Source organism: Mustela nivalis (assembly GCF_964662115.1).
Source record: "Mustela nivalis genome assembly, chromosome: 7".
NCBI classification, from domain to species: Eukaryota; Metazoa; Chordata; class Mammalia; order Carnivora; family Mustelidae; genus Mustela; species Mustela nivalis.
In genome coordinates, this window is record NC_139026.1 from 51,535,983 (window position 1) to 51,548,247 (window position 12,265).

Consider the following 12,265-nt stretch of genomic DNA (forward strand, 5'->3'; position numbering starts at 1 on the left):
TCTGCCTTTGGCTCTGATTATCCTGGGATTGAGCTCCAAGTGGGGCTCCCTGCTTGGAGAAAGCTTGCTTCTCTCTCTCCCTCCGCTGCTCCCCCTGTTTGGGGTCTCTCTCTCAAATAAATAAAATCTTTATCAGCACCATGCCTCTAACCAGCTGAGCTAACTGGCCAATCCAATACATAAAATCTTTTTTAAAAAGGATTAATGAGGGGCACCTGGGTGGCTCAGTGGTTTAGGCTGCTGCCTTTGGCTCGGGTCATGATCTCAGGGTCCTGGGATCGAGCCCCGCATCGGGCTCTCTGCTCCGCAGGAAGCCTGCTTCCCTCTCTCTCTCTCTCTCTGCCTGCCTCTCTGCCTGCTTGTGATCTCTGTCTGTCAAATAAATAAATAAAATCTTAAAAAAAAAAGGATTAATGATTTGAAGCATAAGTTTTCTTATCAACATATTGATGCAAATCCCCATATCTTGTACAATCTAGATACCCAGTAATTGGCTGAGACTCAGGACTGAGTCATCCTCTGCCCAAGCCAGGTAGTGGTGGTCACACCTACCATGTTCAGGCATGTTGTTGGTAAGAGCAATCAGCACGATATATAGTTCCAGGGGAAAAGTCCAGTAACAGAGCACCATGGCTTCTGACAAAGGTAAACCGGACCTGGGGGCCTGGCAAACTCCTTGTTCTTGAAAAAGGCAAAAATCTGTGTGTGTGTGTGTGTGTGTGTGTGTGTGTGTCCTGCCTGTGCTTGTGTCCTTAGGCATTTTTCAATTTTCCTATTTACTACTATATTGATATTATTCTTAAACAGGATTTATTATTGTTACTAATACTAACTATTCACATCCACAAATGATTTTGATCAAATGATACCAAATCAATGCTTATTTCACCATAATAAAAAATTAAGTAAAAAAAAATGCAACTGTTAATAGTTTAAAATAGCAACAAAAGTGAAAGCACAAGGGCATGTTAATTGATAATTTAAGATTCAGTTACTTAACGTTGTAGAAATTCATGGGAGAGGGAAAACACTTCAGGATGTGGAAGGAAATGATTTTCAGCTGACATGGAATTTGAGCTGGATCTTGAAAGGGTAGAATTTGGATGGGCAAAGAGAAAGAGAGTCTTGGTTGACACAAAAAGTTTGAGAGAATTTACAAATATAAATATATTTGGAACTATATAGAGAGTAAACTGAGTATAAATATATATGGAAATACATTTGGAAATACAAAGAGTAAACCTATTAGGCTCTAGGAGAGTCTGGTGAAATACTCTGCAGTGAGATTAGAAAGCAAAGCTGGAGGGACACCGGGGTGGCACAGTTGGTCATGCAACCGACTCTTGGTTTTGCTCAGGTCACAATCTCAGGGTCTGGATCTCAAGGTCATGAGTTGGAGCCCCATGTTGGGCTCTGGCTCAGCCAGGAGTCTGCTTGAGGATTCTCTCTCTGCTCCTCCCCACCACTCTCTCTGTCTCAAATAAATAAATAAAACTTAAAAAAAAAAAAAAAAAAAAAAAGGAAAGCAAACCTGGAATGATCCTGGAGTGATATTACAGAGGGCTTTGAATACTAGGCTAAGGAAATTGAAGTAGATTTTGGTCAGAGAAGATCTTTGGAGAATTTGTGAATCTCATAGTGATGACTAAAATAGTGCTTTTATTTTATTTTATTTTATTTTATTTTATTTTATTTTATTTTATTTTATTAGAGAGAGAGCAAGTGAGCAGGGGAAGAAGCAGAGGGAAAGAATATCCAAGCAGACTCTCACTGAGCACGGAGCCTGATGTGAGGCTTAATCTCACAAGCCATGAGATCAGGGTTTGTGCTGAATCCAAGAGTCAGATGCTTAACCAACTAAGCCACCCAGATGCCTGTTATTTTAATTTTTTTAGAGCAGGAGAGAGGCAGAGAGAGAAAGAGAATCTTAAGCAGGCTCCACACCCAGAGTGGCTCGACACCGGGCTTGATCTCACAACCCTGAGATTGTGACCTAAGCTGAAATCAAGAGTCAGATGCTTAACCAACTGAGCCACCCAGGTGTGCCTAAAATAGTGCTTTAGACATACTTAGCTGGCACTTGGTGGCTTTGTGACTGGTAGCAGAAAAGACTTGGGAGCAAAGAGATCAGTGAGGAGACTTTGCATAAATGTGGGCATGATGATAGGAGAGGATACACAAATCAGTCTTGGGTTTTAAGAAACAATATATTGAGGCGCCTGGGTGGCTCAGTGGTTAAGCCACTGCCTTCGGCTTAGGTCATGATCTTGGGGTCCTGGGATCGAGCCCGGCGTCGGGCTCTCTGCTCAGCAGGGAGCCTGCTTCCTCCTCTCTCTCTCTGCCTGCCTCTCTGCCTGCTTGTGATCTCTCTCTGTCAAATAAATAAATAAAATCTTAAAAAAAAAAAAAGAAAGAAACAATATATATTTTTTCTCCATTATCCTTTTCCTCTACAAAAATTCTCTTCTGAGTGGCATGTTGGGGGAAAGACTAAAGGCATTATTTAGCTGAAATATCCGAATAATTTTCCTAGACTTTCCTCTGAAGGTGGGGCATTTTACCCCTCAGACTATCCCAACTCCTGTGGCTCATTGTGCATCATTGCCTCGCATGAAAGGGGTAGATACTAAGAATATATCTCACTCTCTCTGTAGTTCTCACTGCTGCTTCACCCACCATGAATTCGACCTTCTTCTATAGGTATGGCCTCTGTTTCTACAGGGTTCCCTCTGTGTGGACGTGCTGGTTCAAAGGCCCCAATTTGGATTGTCTGAGAAGCATCCATTTCAAGGTGTTAGCCACCCTCTTCCTCCACCAGCTCAGTGTTTAAATTCCCTGTATATCCTCTTAAGGATAAGAGGTTTATTCTTCAGGTCTCACTTAGGATAGTGTTTCTTGACTCCTGACTCTGTCCTTTTTTTTTTTTTTTTTAAAGATTTTATTTATTTATTTGACACAGAGAGAGAGAGATCACAAGTAGGCAGAGAGGCAGGCAGAGGAGAGGGAGAAGCATGCTCCCCACTGAGCAGAGAGCCCAATGCAGGACTCGATCCCAGGACCCCAAGATCATGACCTGAGCTGAAGGCAGACACTCAATCCATTGAGCCACCCAGGCACCCAGTCCTATTTTTTGTTTTTGCTTTTTTTTTTTTTTTTTTTTTTTTAAACATCTGGCTAATTTCTTTTTTAAAGGTTCCATACTCCAGGGTGGCTCAGTTGGTTAAGTGACCAACTCTTAATTTTGGCTTAGGTCATGATCTCAGGGTATCAACCACCACCACCACCCCTCTAGCAGTCCATGCTGGGCTTAAATCCTGTTAAAATTCTCTCTCTCCCTCTGCCTCTCCCCACTGCTCCTGCACATGCTTTCTCTCTCTCAAAAAAAGGTCCCACCCTCCAACTAGGATCATCTTCCATCTCTAGGAAACTGCACCAGGGATCTTCTCTGGACTATCCCTCTACCATCTAGTACAAATGCACAGACAGTTGCAGCCAGCTCAAACATACACAGAGCTGGGGAGGAAAAATTTTCCTCTACCCTCATAGATTCTGTTTTTGGGTGCCTTCAGATTTAAACTAACAAAAGACAGATTAGCGAAAGAAAAGACAAACATGCATACAAGAGTTCACAAAAATGTGATTCAAAGAGGTGTTTAGAGTTTGGGGCCTAAATACCACCTTAAGAGGAAAAGCAGAGATGCACAAGAGCAGTTATAGAAAAACAAATAAACTTTTAGGAAATCTAGATGGGCCCTTGGGAGACTGGATGGACATATGCTTTTGTGACCATGTGTGTGGGTGTATCTTGAGTGGTAAGAGTCAGTCTCTCCTGGTTTGTTCCAGGGGATGGGACTTACGACAACTGATTTCTTTTGAGTTCTTTTGGAAGGCTCTGTTTGTAGGAAAATAAGAGATTTCAGGGGAAGACAGTCTATTTTTGAATGTCTTCAGATCCATATAATTTTTATGCTAGTGGCATACTCTGGACCCCTCCACACACACACACACACACACACACACAGCCTTGGGCAAAATTCCTCCCATTTTGGAGGAATTGTCTTCCAAGTCTTGTGACTCTTTTTGGCTTAAAATCACCATCTCAGAGTTAAGGTTTGCCAGCAGGATAGGCTGAACGTCCTGCCCGCATCGCCACACAGCCACTTCACCCTCAGAGGTGGCAGCGACTTGTGCATCTCTCTGGTCCCCTGAGAAAGGGTATCATGTTAGGAGAGCCTTTTGCTCTGTGTCTTCTCTTTCTTGGAAAAGAGAGACTGGTAATGGAAACAATTGCACCTTTTGATTTATGACCCTTTTCTCCTGCTTCCCCAAATTTTAGATTTCAAATAACCAGGAAGCAAACCCTTAACAGGAATGCTTGTTGCTAAAATAAATGTCCACGTTTCTCCAAATAAAACAAATGACTCGCATTTCTGCCCTCAGAGCTTTAGAATTCTGTTCTGTGAATATTCTGAATTCAGGTCAAGCCAGTGCCCATTTCATTTTCAAAGCTCTGAGTCTTGAGAAGTATGGGCCTCTAAAATCTAGTATTTGTACTTGGATAGTCCTCACATGTGCTAATGGCTTCCCAGGACACTTCAAATAAAATCCGTGGCTTAGTATATAAACTCCATGAGCGTAAAGATAGAGATTTTTTTTTTGTTCCCTGTTCCTGTATTTCAAAGAGTGCTTAACATTTAGTAAGCCCCTCATTAACAGCTCTACCAGCTGAGCAGGCCAGACACCCCGGTGTTGTTGTTTTTATTTTTTTAATTTTTATTTATTTATTTTTTAAGAGGTAGCTTTATTTATTTATTTAAAAAAATTTTTTTTAAGATTTTATTTATTTATTTGACAGAGATCACAAGTAGGCAGAGAGGCAGGCAGAGAGAGAGGGGAGGATGTGGGGTTCGATTCCAGGACCCTGGGATCATGACCTGAGCCAAAGGCATAGGCTTTAACCCACTGAGCCACCCAGGTGCCCCTGTGTTGTTGTTTTTAATTAAGAAACACCCAAACTATTTACAAGAGAGACTGTACCAATTTGCATTCCCACCAGCAATATATGAGAGATCCACTTTCTCTGCACAATGTTGTTATCTATCTATCTATCTATCTATAGCTATCCTATAATGGATAGTAGTGAGATTCATTCAGATATTTTCTCAACAAATATCTATTGCTAACCAACATGTTTCAGGCAGTGTGATAGGGTCTGGAACAAGATATACATAATCCATATCTCACATAATCTACAATTCAGTGTTATTATAGACATATAAATAACAATCAAAATACAGCGTGATTGGGGCACCTGGGTGGCTCAGTCTTCAAGTGTCTGCCTTTGGTTTGGGTCATGATCCCAGGGTCCTGGGATCAAGCCCTGCATCGGGCTCCCTGTTCAGTGGGAAGCCTGCTTCTCCCTCTCCCACCTCTCCACCTCCACTCGCTCGTATTCCCTTTCTCACTATCAACAAATCTATTTATTTAGATTTTATTTATTTCTCTCAAATAAATAAATAAAATATAAAAAAAATACAGCATGATTGCTATGATGAAGGAGGTACAAGATGCTATGGAAACATAGAGAAATTACCATAGGAGCCTCTGAGGAATGACTTTCTCATTGCACTTAATCATTCTTGTAGCAGCCTTAAGGAGGATTACTTGGTTTGGGATTGGACAAACAGGTTTTGGCAAAGCCCTTAGAAACTTGCTTTTCTTAATGGTCCAATCCAGTTAATACAGGAGAAAATTTTTCACTCCATTTTCTGATATGGTTTGCAGGTTTGGAAGAACAGAGTATTTTTTTCTTAGCTAAATTTGTATGTGGGTGTTATCTGACATAATCATCTCTTGGTCAACAGGTCCTTCAGCAGGAGATGCCACCTTGAGGTAAGAATAAAACTATCAGAGTGAGCATTTAATACAACCAAGAATAAGTGGATTTAAGAGCTATAGGACTATAGCTTTCCATATTTTTCCTTTCTTCTTTTATCATGCTCCTACTCTTTTCTTTTTGCCTTTTCTTTTTTTAAAAGATTTATTTATCTACTTATTTATTTGACAGAGAGAATGATCACAAGTAGGCAGAGAGTCAGACAGAGAGAGATAGGGAAGCAGGCTTTCCGCTGAGCAGAGAGCCCAATGTGGGTCTCGATCCCAGGAACCTGAGATCATGATCCGAGCCAAAAGCAGAGGCTTAACCCACCGAGTCACCCAGGTGCCACTGTTTTTACCTTTTCTAACTTCGTTCTCTACGATCACTGCTTTCTGTATCTTTGCTTGTATGTCTTTTGGTTTTTGTTCAAGTAAATTACCTTCCAGCTTTGTTCCACTTTTGCCTTGCCTCTGTTTCTTCTCTGTTTAAATCACATGATTGTATAGCCATTAGTGAAAAGTCTGGAGAATTCATTTGTCACTTTGATTTCATCCTTTTGTTTTATACTATACGCCCATTTTTCAGATGTAGCATGATAGCAGGGGGAATATATTATCTCATGATGGGTGGAAGGACTGATCTATGTAATAAATAACTGTAATACTTTAGGGATGAGTGGAAATATTAGGGTGTAGTAAGCTGATGACTCAACCGTATTGCAAAGAAGAGTCCTCAGCACAATCCTGAGTCTCCCCTGAGTTCCAGCTTTGACGCATGGAAAATATTAAATCTAAAGATGTCATTGGGAGGGGTGCCTGGTTGGCTCAGTCAGTAGAGCCTGTGACTCTTGATCTCAGTGTCTTAAGTTTGAGCCCCACGTTGGGTGTAGAGATTACTTAAAAATAAAATCTTAAAAAAAAATAAATGAATAAAGATGTCATTGGGACCAGTTTGAATTTTTTTCTTGTGAGGAATTAGTATACAGAATTTAATGTGGAAGAATCCTGAGGCTGACTCTTTCTCTTCTCAGACTTGGCAATAGACTCTTGTTGGCAATTTGAGGCTTCTACACCTAAAATCTAGTTAGAGTCTATTGAGGCATGGTGAAGATTAACGATCAGGACCTGGCAACTCCATGATGAGATAGAAAGATTAGAAAATAAATAGAAGCCTTTATTTCATTTTTTAACAAGTATTTTATTTATTTGATAGACAGACAGCAAGAGAGGGAACACAACCAGAGGGAGTGGGAGAGGGAGAAACGGGCTTCCTGCCGAGCAGGATCAGGGAGCCCAATACAGGGCTCAGTCCCAGGACCGTGATCATGACCCCAGCCAAAGGCAGATGCTTAGCAACGGAGTCACCCAGGTGCCCCAAAGAGAAGCCTTTAAAAGAGAAACAAGGACACATTTATATCTGATTCAAAATTAGTTGATGACAGTATAGAGAGAATGGTAACCAAATAAGATGGGTTGGGAAAAATCTCTTCACTATGCTTGTGAGAGAAACTCTGAAAATTCAAATGGACCTTTCTAGATAACTTGGAGAAATAGAATAGGAAACAAGGTTTCCTGAGATGTCATGTTATATATCTGCCTGACAGAAGAGGGGAGCAGGAAGTGATTTTCAAGGTGCCTCCAAAGACAGTGTGACAACATGGGAGTGCTGCTTGTGTTTCAGGAGGAGAATTGAACCCTGGGAATTTGAAGTCTTCTTTGATCCCAGAGAACTCCGTAAAGAGGCCTGCCTGCTCTATGAAATCCAGTGGGGCACAAGCCATAAGATGTGGCGAAACACAGGCAAAAACACTGCCAACCATGTGGAACTCAATTTTATAGAAAAATTTACTTCAGAAAGACGGTATTGCTCATCCACCCACTGTTCTATCACCTGGTTCCTGTCCTGGAGTCCGTGTTGGGAATGCTCCAAGGCTATTAGAGGATTTTTGAGTCAATGCCCTAGTGTCACTCTGGTTATTTATGTAACACGGCTCTTCTGGCACATGGATCCACAAAACCGGCAAGGACTCCGAGACCTCCTCAAAAGTGGTGTGACTGTCCGGATCATGAGAGCCCCAGGTAAAAACAACAAAGAATCTCACGGTTTATGAGAGACCATGGTGCTGGTATGTTTCAAGGCCAGGATAGTGGTTATCCCATTATTATTATTAATTATTATTATCTGAAAGTCTCAGAAGTGAAAGTCCAAAATCATGTAAGAAAGGACAGGGTCTGAACTTCATACGAAGGAAGTATCTAAAAGAGGACCCCTTTCTCCATTCCTGCCACTATGACCTCTCAGCCATCTTCATTTTTGTTCTTTTTTAGGGATTCTGGGGGAAAGTGGCCCTTCTCCAGTGCTAAAAAGGCTAATGGGTTTTCTAGACAGTATGTAAGTTGGGCTCCCTGAAGTAAATTTCTGCTGTATTTGTGAAATGAACCAAGATTTGTGTTTCCTCAGAGTATGATCATTGCTGGAAGAATTTTGTCAACTACCCACCTGGGAAAGAAGATCACTGGCCAAGATATCCTGAGCTGTGGATGAAGCTGTATGAGCTGGAACTCTACTGCATAATTCTAGTAAGTTACTCTAAGGGGCAGAGATTCTCATGCGAAAAGAAGCATCCTTCTTCAAACGCCTTTTCTGATGAATTGACATGTACTGTCCTCACCATCTTTTTGACATTTATGTTATATTTAGCTACTTGATCCATCTGAAGAAAATGTGAGAACAAAACAATCCCTCTGTCGGAAGAAAGTGGGAGAAGGGAGTGGATAAACTGATCTAAGATATATGTAGATTCCACGTTAACTTGAAATTATTATTACTATCATTATTATCACCCCACTCACGGGCTCTGCAGAATTTCACATATTCTCCTTTCCCATGTTGGTGTGTGCCATCCTATTGAAGAAATGGAGGCGTCCCATTTGTATTCTCTTCAAAGTTGTTCAGTAGTCTTCCGACTAATGTTTTAAAATGCTTGTGGTAAGGGCACCTGGGTGGCTTAGTGGGTTAAGTGGCCAGCTCTTGATTTGGGCTCAGGTCATGATCTTGGGGTCCTGGGATCAAGCCCCACATCAGGCTCCATGCTCAGCAAGGAGTCTGCTTGAGAATTCTTTCTCCCTCTGCCCCTCCCCCCTTCCCGCTCACACTTCTCTCTCTCAAATAAATAAATAAATCTTAAAATAAAATAAAATGTTTCCAGTAATAATAGTATGAAGAAAAATATTATTCTAACTTTTTTTTCTTCCAGAGTCTCCCTCCCTGTTTAAAGATTTCAAGAAGAAATCAAAAGCAGCTTACATTGTTCAGACTTACTCTTCAAAATTGCCATTACCAAATTATTCCACCCCATATCCTTTTAGATACAGGGTTGATCCAACTTCCTGTGATTTGGAGATGAACAGAGTGGTTCCTTGTGTACACTGTTTCTATAGCAGACACTGAAGACCCACGGAAGAGTGAGTGCCACCAGAATGTAGAAAATTTCAGTTTGTGTTTTTATACACCAACAACAAATGATCTGAAAAAATAAATTTTTAAAAATCCCGTTTGCAATTGTTTCAAAAATAATAAAATACTTAGGAATAAATTTGACTAAGGAAGTGAAAAGTTTGTACACTGTGAAACCTAGGTTACTGATAAAAGACAAAGGAAAAAACATAAATAAATGAAAAGATATCTCATGCTCATGGGTTGATAGAATTAATATTGTTAAAATGTCCATACTACCCAAAGTGATCCATAAATTCAATGTAATCCCTATCAAGATTCTAATGACTTTTTACAGAAATATAAAAAAAATTCTAAATTTCATATGAAACCACAAAAGACCCTGAAAACCCAAAACAATTCTGAGGAACAAGATCAAAGCTAGAGGCATCATACTTTGTAATTTCAAACTATATTCCAAAGCTTCGTAATCAAAACAGTATGGTACTGGCATTAAAAATGGACTTATAGATCAATAAAGCAGAATCCCGAGCCCAGAGGTAAACCTATGCATATATGGTCATCTGATATTTGTCAAGGAAGCAAAGAATATTCAATGAGGAAAAGATAGTCTTTTCAATAAATGGTGGTGGGAAAACTGATTTTGCACATAAAAAAAATGCTAAAATCTTTAAAAAAGAAAAAATGAAATGGGATCCCTATCTTATACTCCTCACAGAAATTATTTCAAAATGGGTTAAAGACTTAAATGCAAGACCTGAATCCATAAAATTCTTAGAAGGAAACATAGAGAAAAATCTCCTTGACATTAGTCTTGGTAATGATTTTATTGTTATGACACTAAAAGCACAAGCAACCGAAACAAAAATAGAAAAATGGGACTATATCAAATTAAAAAGTTTCTGCACAACAAAAGAAACAACCAACAAAATGAAAAGGCAACCTATGGAATAGGAGAAAATATTTGCAAACTACACATCTGATAAGGGGCAAATATCCAAACTATATAATGAACTTATACAAGTGTAGAGCAAAAGAACTAAGCAATCCAGGGGCACCTGGGTGGCTCAGTGGGTTAAGCCGCTGCCTTCGGCTCAGGTCATGATCTCAGGGTCCTGGGATCGAGTCCCGCATCGGGCTCTCTGCTCAGCAGGGAGCCTGCTTCCTCCTCTCTCTCTGCCTGCCTCTCTGCCTACTTGTGATCTCTCTCTGTCAAATAAATAAATAAAAAATAAAATCTTTAAAAAAAAAAAAAAAAAACTAAGCAATCCAATTTTTAAATTGGCAAAGGACCTAAATAGACATATTTCCAAAGAAGATATTCAAATGGCCAACACCTACATGAAAAGTTGTTTAACATTACTAATCATTAGGGAAAAGCAAAACTTAGAATTTCTATCATCAAAAACATAAGTGATAACAAATATTGGAGAGGTTGTGGAGAAAGGGAACAATTGTACACTGTTGGTGGGAATCTGCTTTTGGCTCAGGTCATGATCCCAAGGTCCTGGGATCGAACCCTACATTGGACTCCCTGCTCAAAAGAGAGTCTGCTGGGGCGCCTAGGTGGCTCAGAAAGTTAAAGCTTCTGCCTTCTGCTCAGGTCATGATCCCAGGGTCCTGCATTGGGCTGTCTGCTTGGAGGGGAGTCTGCTTCCCTTCCCCTCTCTCTCTCTCTCTGCCTACTTGTTACCTCTCTCTCTGTGTCAAGTGGATAAATAAAATATTAAAAAAAAAAAAAAGAGAGAGAGAGAGCGTCTGCTTCTTCTCCTTCTGCACCTCCCCTCTGCTTGTGCTCTCTTGGATGTTCTCTCTCTCAGATAAATAAACAAACACTTCAAAAATATAAATAAAGTGATTCTAGCACATTTAAAAAATTAAAAATAAAATTACCAGAAGGGCTCCTGAGTGGCTCAGTTGGTGGTTAAACATTGAAAATCCTGATCTCAGGGTCATGAGTTCAAGCCCCATGTTGGGCATGGAGCATACTTAAAAAAAAAAAAAAAAAAAAGACTACCATATGATTCAACAATGTTTTTTCTGGGTATATATCTGAGGGAAATGAAATCAATATCTTAAGATATATGTACCCCATGTTCATTGCAACATTTTTTATAATAGTTAAGACAAGTAAATAACCTTTGTGTTCATTGACAGGAATGAATAAAGAAGATGTGATATATATTATACACACAGACACACACACATAAACACACGAATATTATATATCCATAGAAAAGGAGGAAATCCTGTTATTTGTGACCACATGGATGAAACTTGAGAGCATTATGCTATTTGAAATAGAGACAAATATTATATGACCTCACTTAAATGCAGATTCTAAAAAATCCAAACTTACAGAAACAAAGAGAAAATTAGTGGTTGCCCAGGGGCAGGGATGAAGGTAGTCAAAGGTTATGAACTTCCGGTTTTAAGAAGTGGATTGTAATGTACCACATGGTGATTATATTTAACAATATTGTATTTTATCTTAAGGTTTTATTCATTTATTTGAAAGAGAGAATGAGAGAGAGAGCGAGAGCACACATGAGCAGTGGTAAAAAGAGAGGGAGAAGCAGACTCCCCTGCTGAGCAGGGAGCCCAATGCAGGACTCCAGGATCATGACCTGACCTGAAGGCAGACGCTTAACTGACTGAGCCACCCAGACACCCCAATAATGCTGTACTGTATACTTCAAGTTTACTAAGAGAGTGGATTTTAAACATTCTTAACACACACACACACACACACACACACACACACACAATTGTAACTATGTGAGGTGATGAATGTGTTTATTCACCTTATTGTAGTAATCATTTTGCAGTATATATTATATCAAACTGTTATTTTGCACCCCTTAAACTTATACAATGTTATATGTTAGCTATATCTCAATAATGCTGCAGGGGAAAAAAAGAAATCTAAGA

The 12,265-nt window shown here is 39.8% G+C and overlaps 1 protein-coding gene across 3 annotated transcripts; it reads left to right on the forward strand.

The window, feature by feature from the left end:
• The first annotated feature begins 490 nt into the window (after nt 1–490).
• APOBEC1 (apolipoprotein B mRNA editing enzyme catalytic subunit 1) lies at nt 491–9,423 on the forward strand. Of its 3 annotated transcripts, none has more exons than XM_082738317.1 (5): nt 491–645; nt 5,865–5,892; nt 7,559–7,956; nt 8,339–8,457; nt 9,135–9,423. In XM_082738317.1, the coding sequence occupies exons 1-5, from the start codon at nt 630–632 to the stop codon at nt 9,282–9,284; spliced, it is 711 nt and encodes a 236-aa protein (XP_082594443.1). In that variant the 5' UTR covers nt 491–629; the 3' UTR covers nt 9,285–9,423. The 3 variants fall into 3 exon arrangements, with proteins under 3 accessions (XP_082594443.1, XP_082594444.1, XP_082594445.1); XM_082738318.1 differs by having other exon boundaries at nt 9,247–9,423; XM_082738319.1 differs by lacking the exon at nt 5,865–5,892.
• The last annotated feature ends 2,842 nt before the right edge of the window (nt 9,424–12,265 follow it).

Bases quoted from the DNA above. Each gene is read 5' to 3' on its own strand.
- APOBEC1 (XM_082738317.1), top strand. The intron at 7,957-8,338 runs GTAAAAACAACA...GTGTTTCCTCAG, and splicing joins CCGGATCATGAGAGCCCCAG to AGTATGATCATTGCTGGAAG. The intron at 8,458-9,134 runs GTAAGTTACTCT...TTTTTCTTCCAG, and splicing joins AACTCTACTGCATAATTCTA to AGTCTCCCTCCCTGTTTAAA.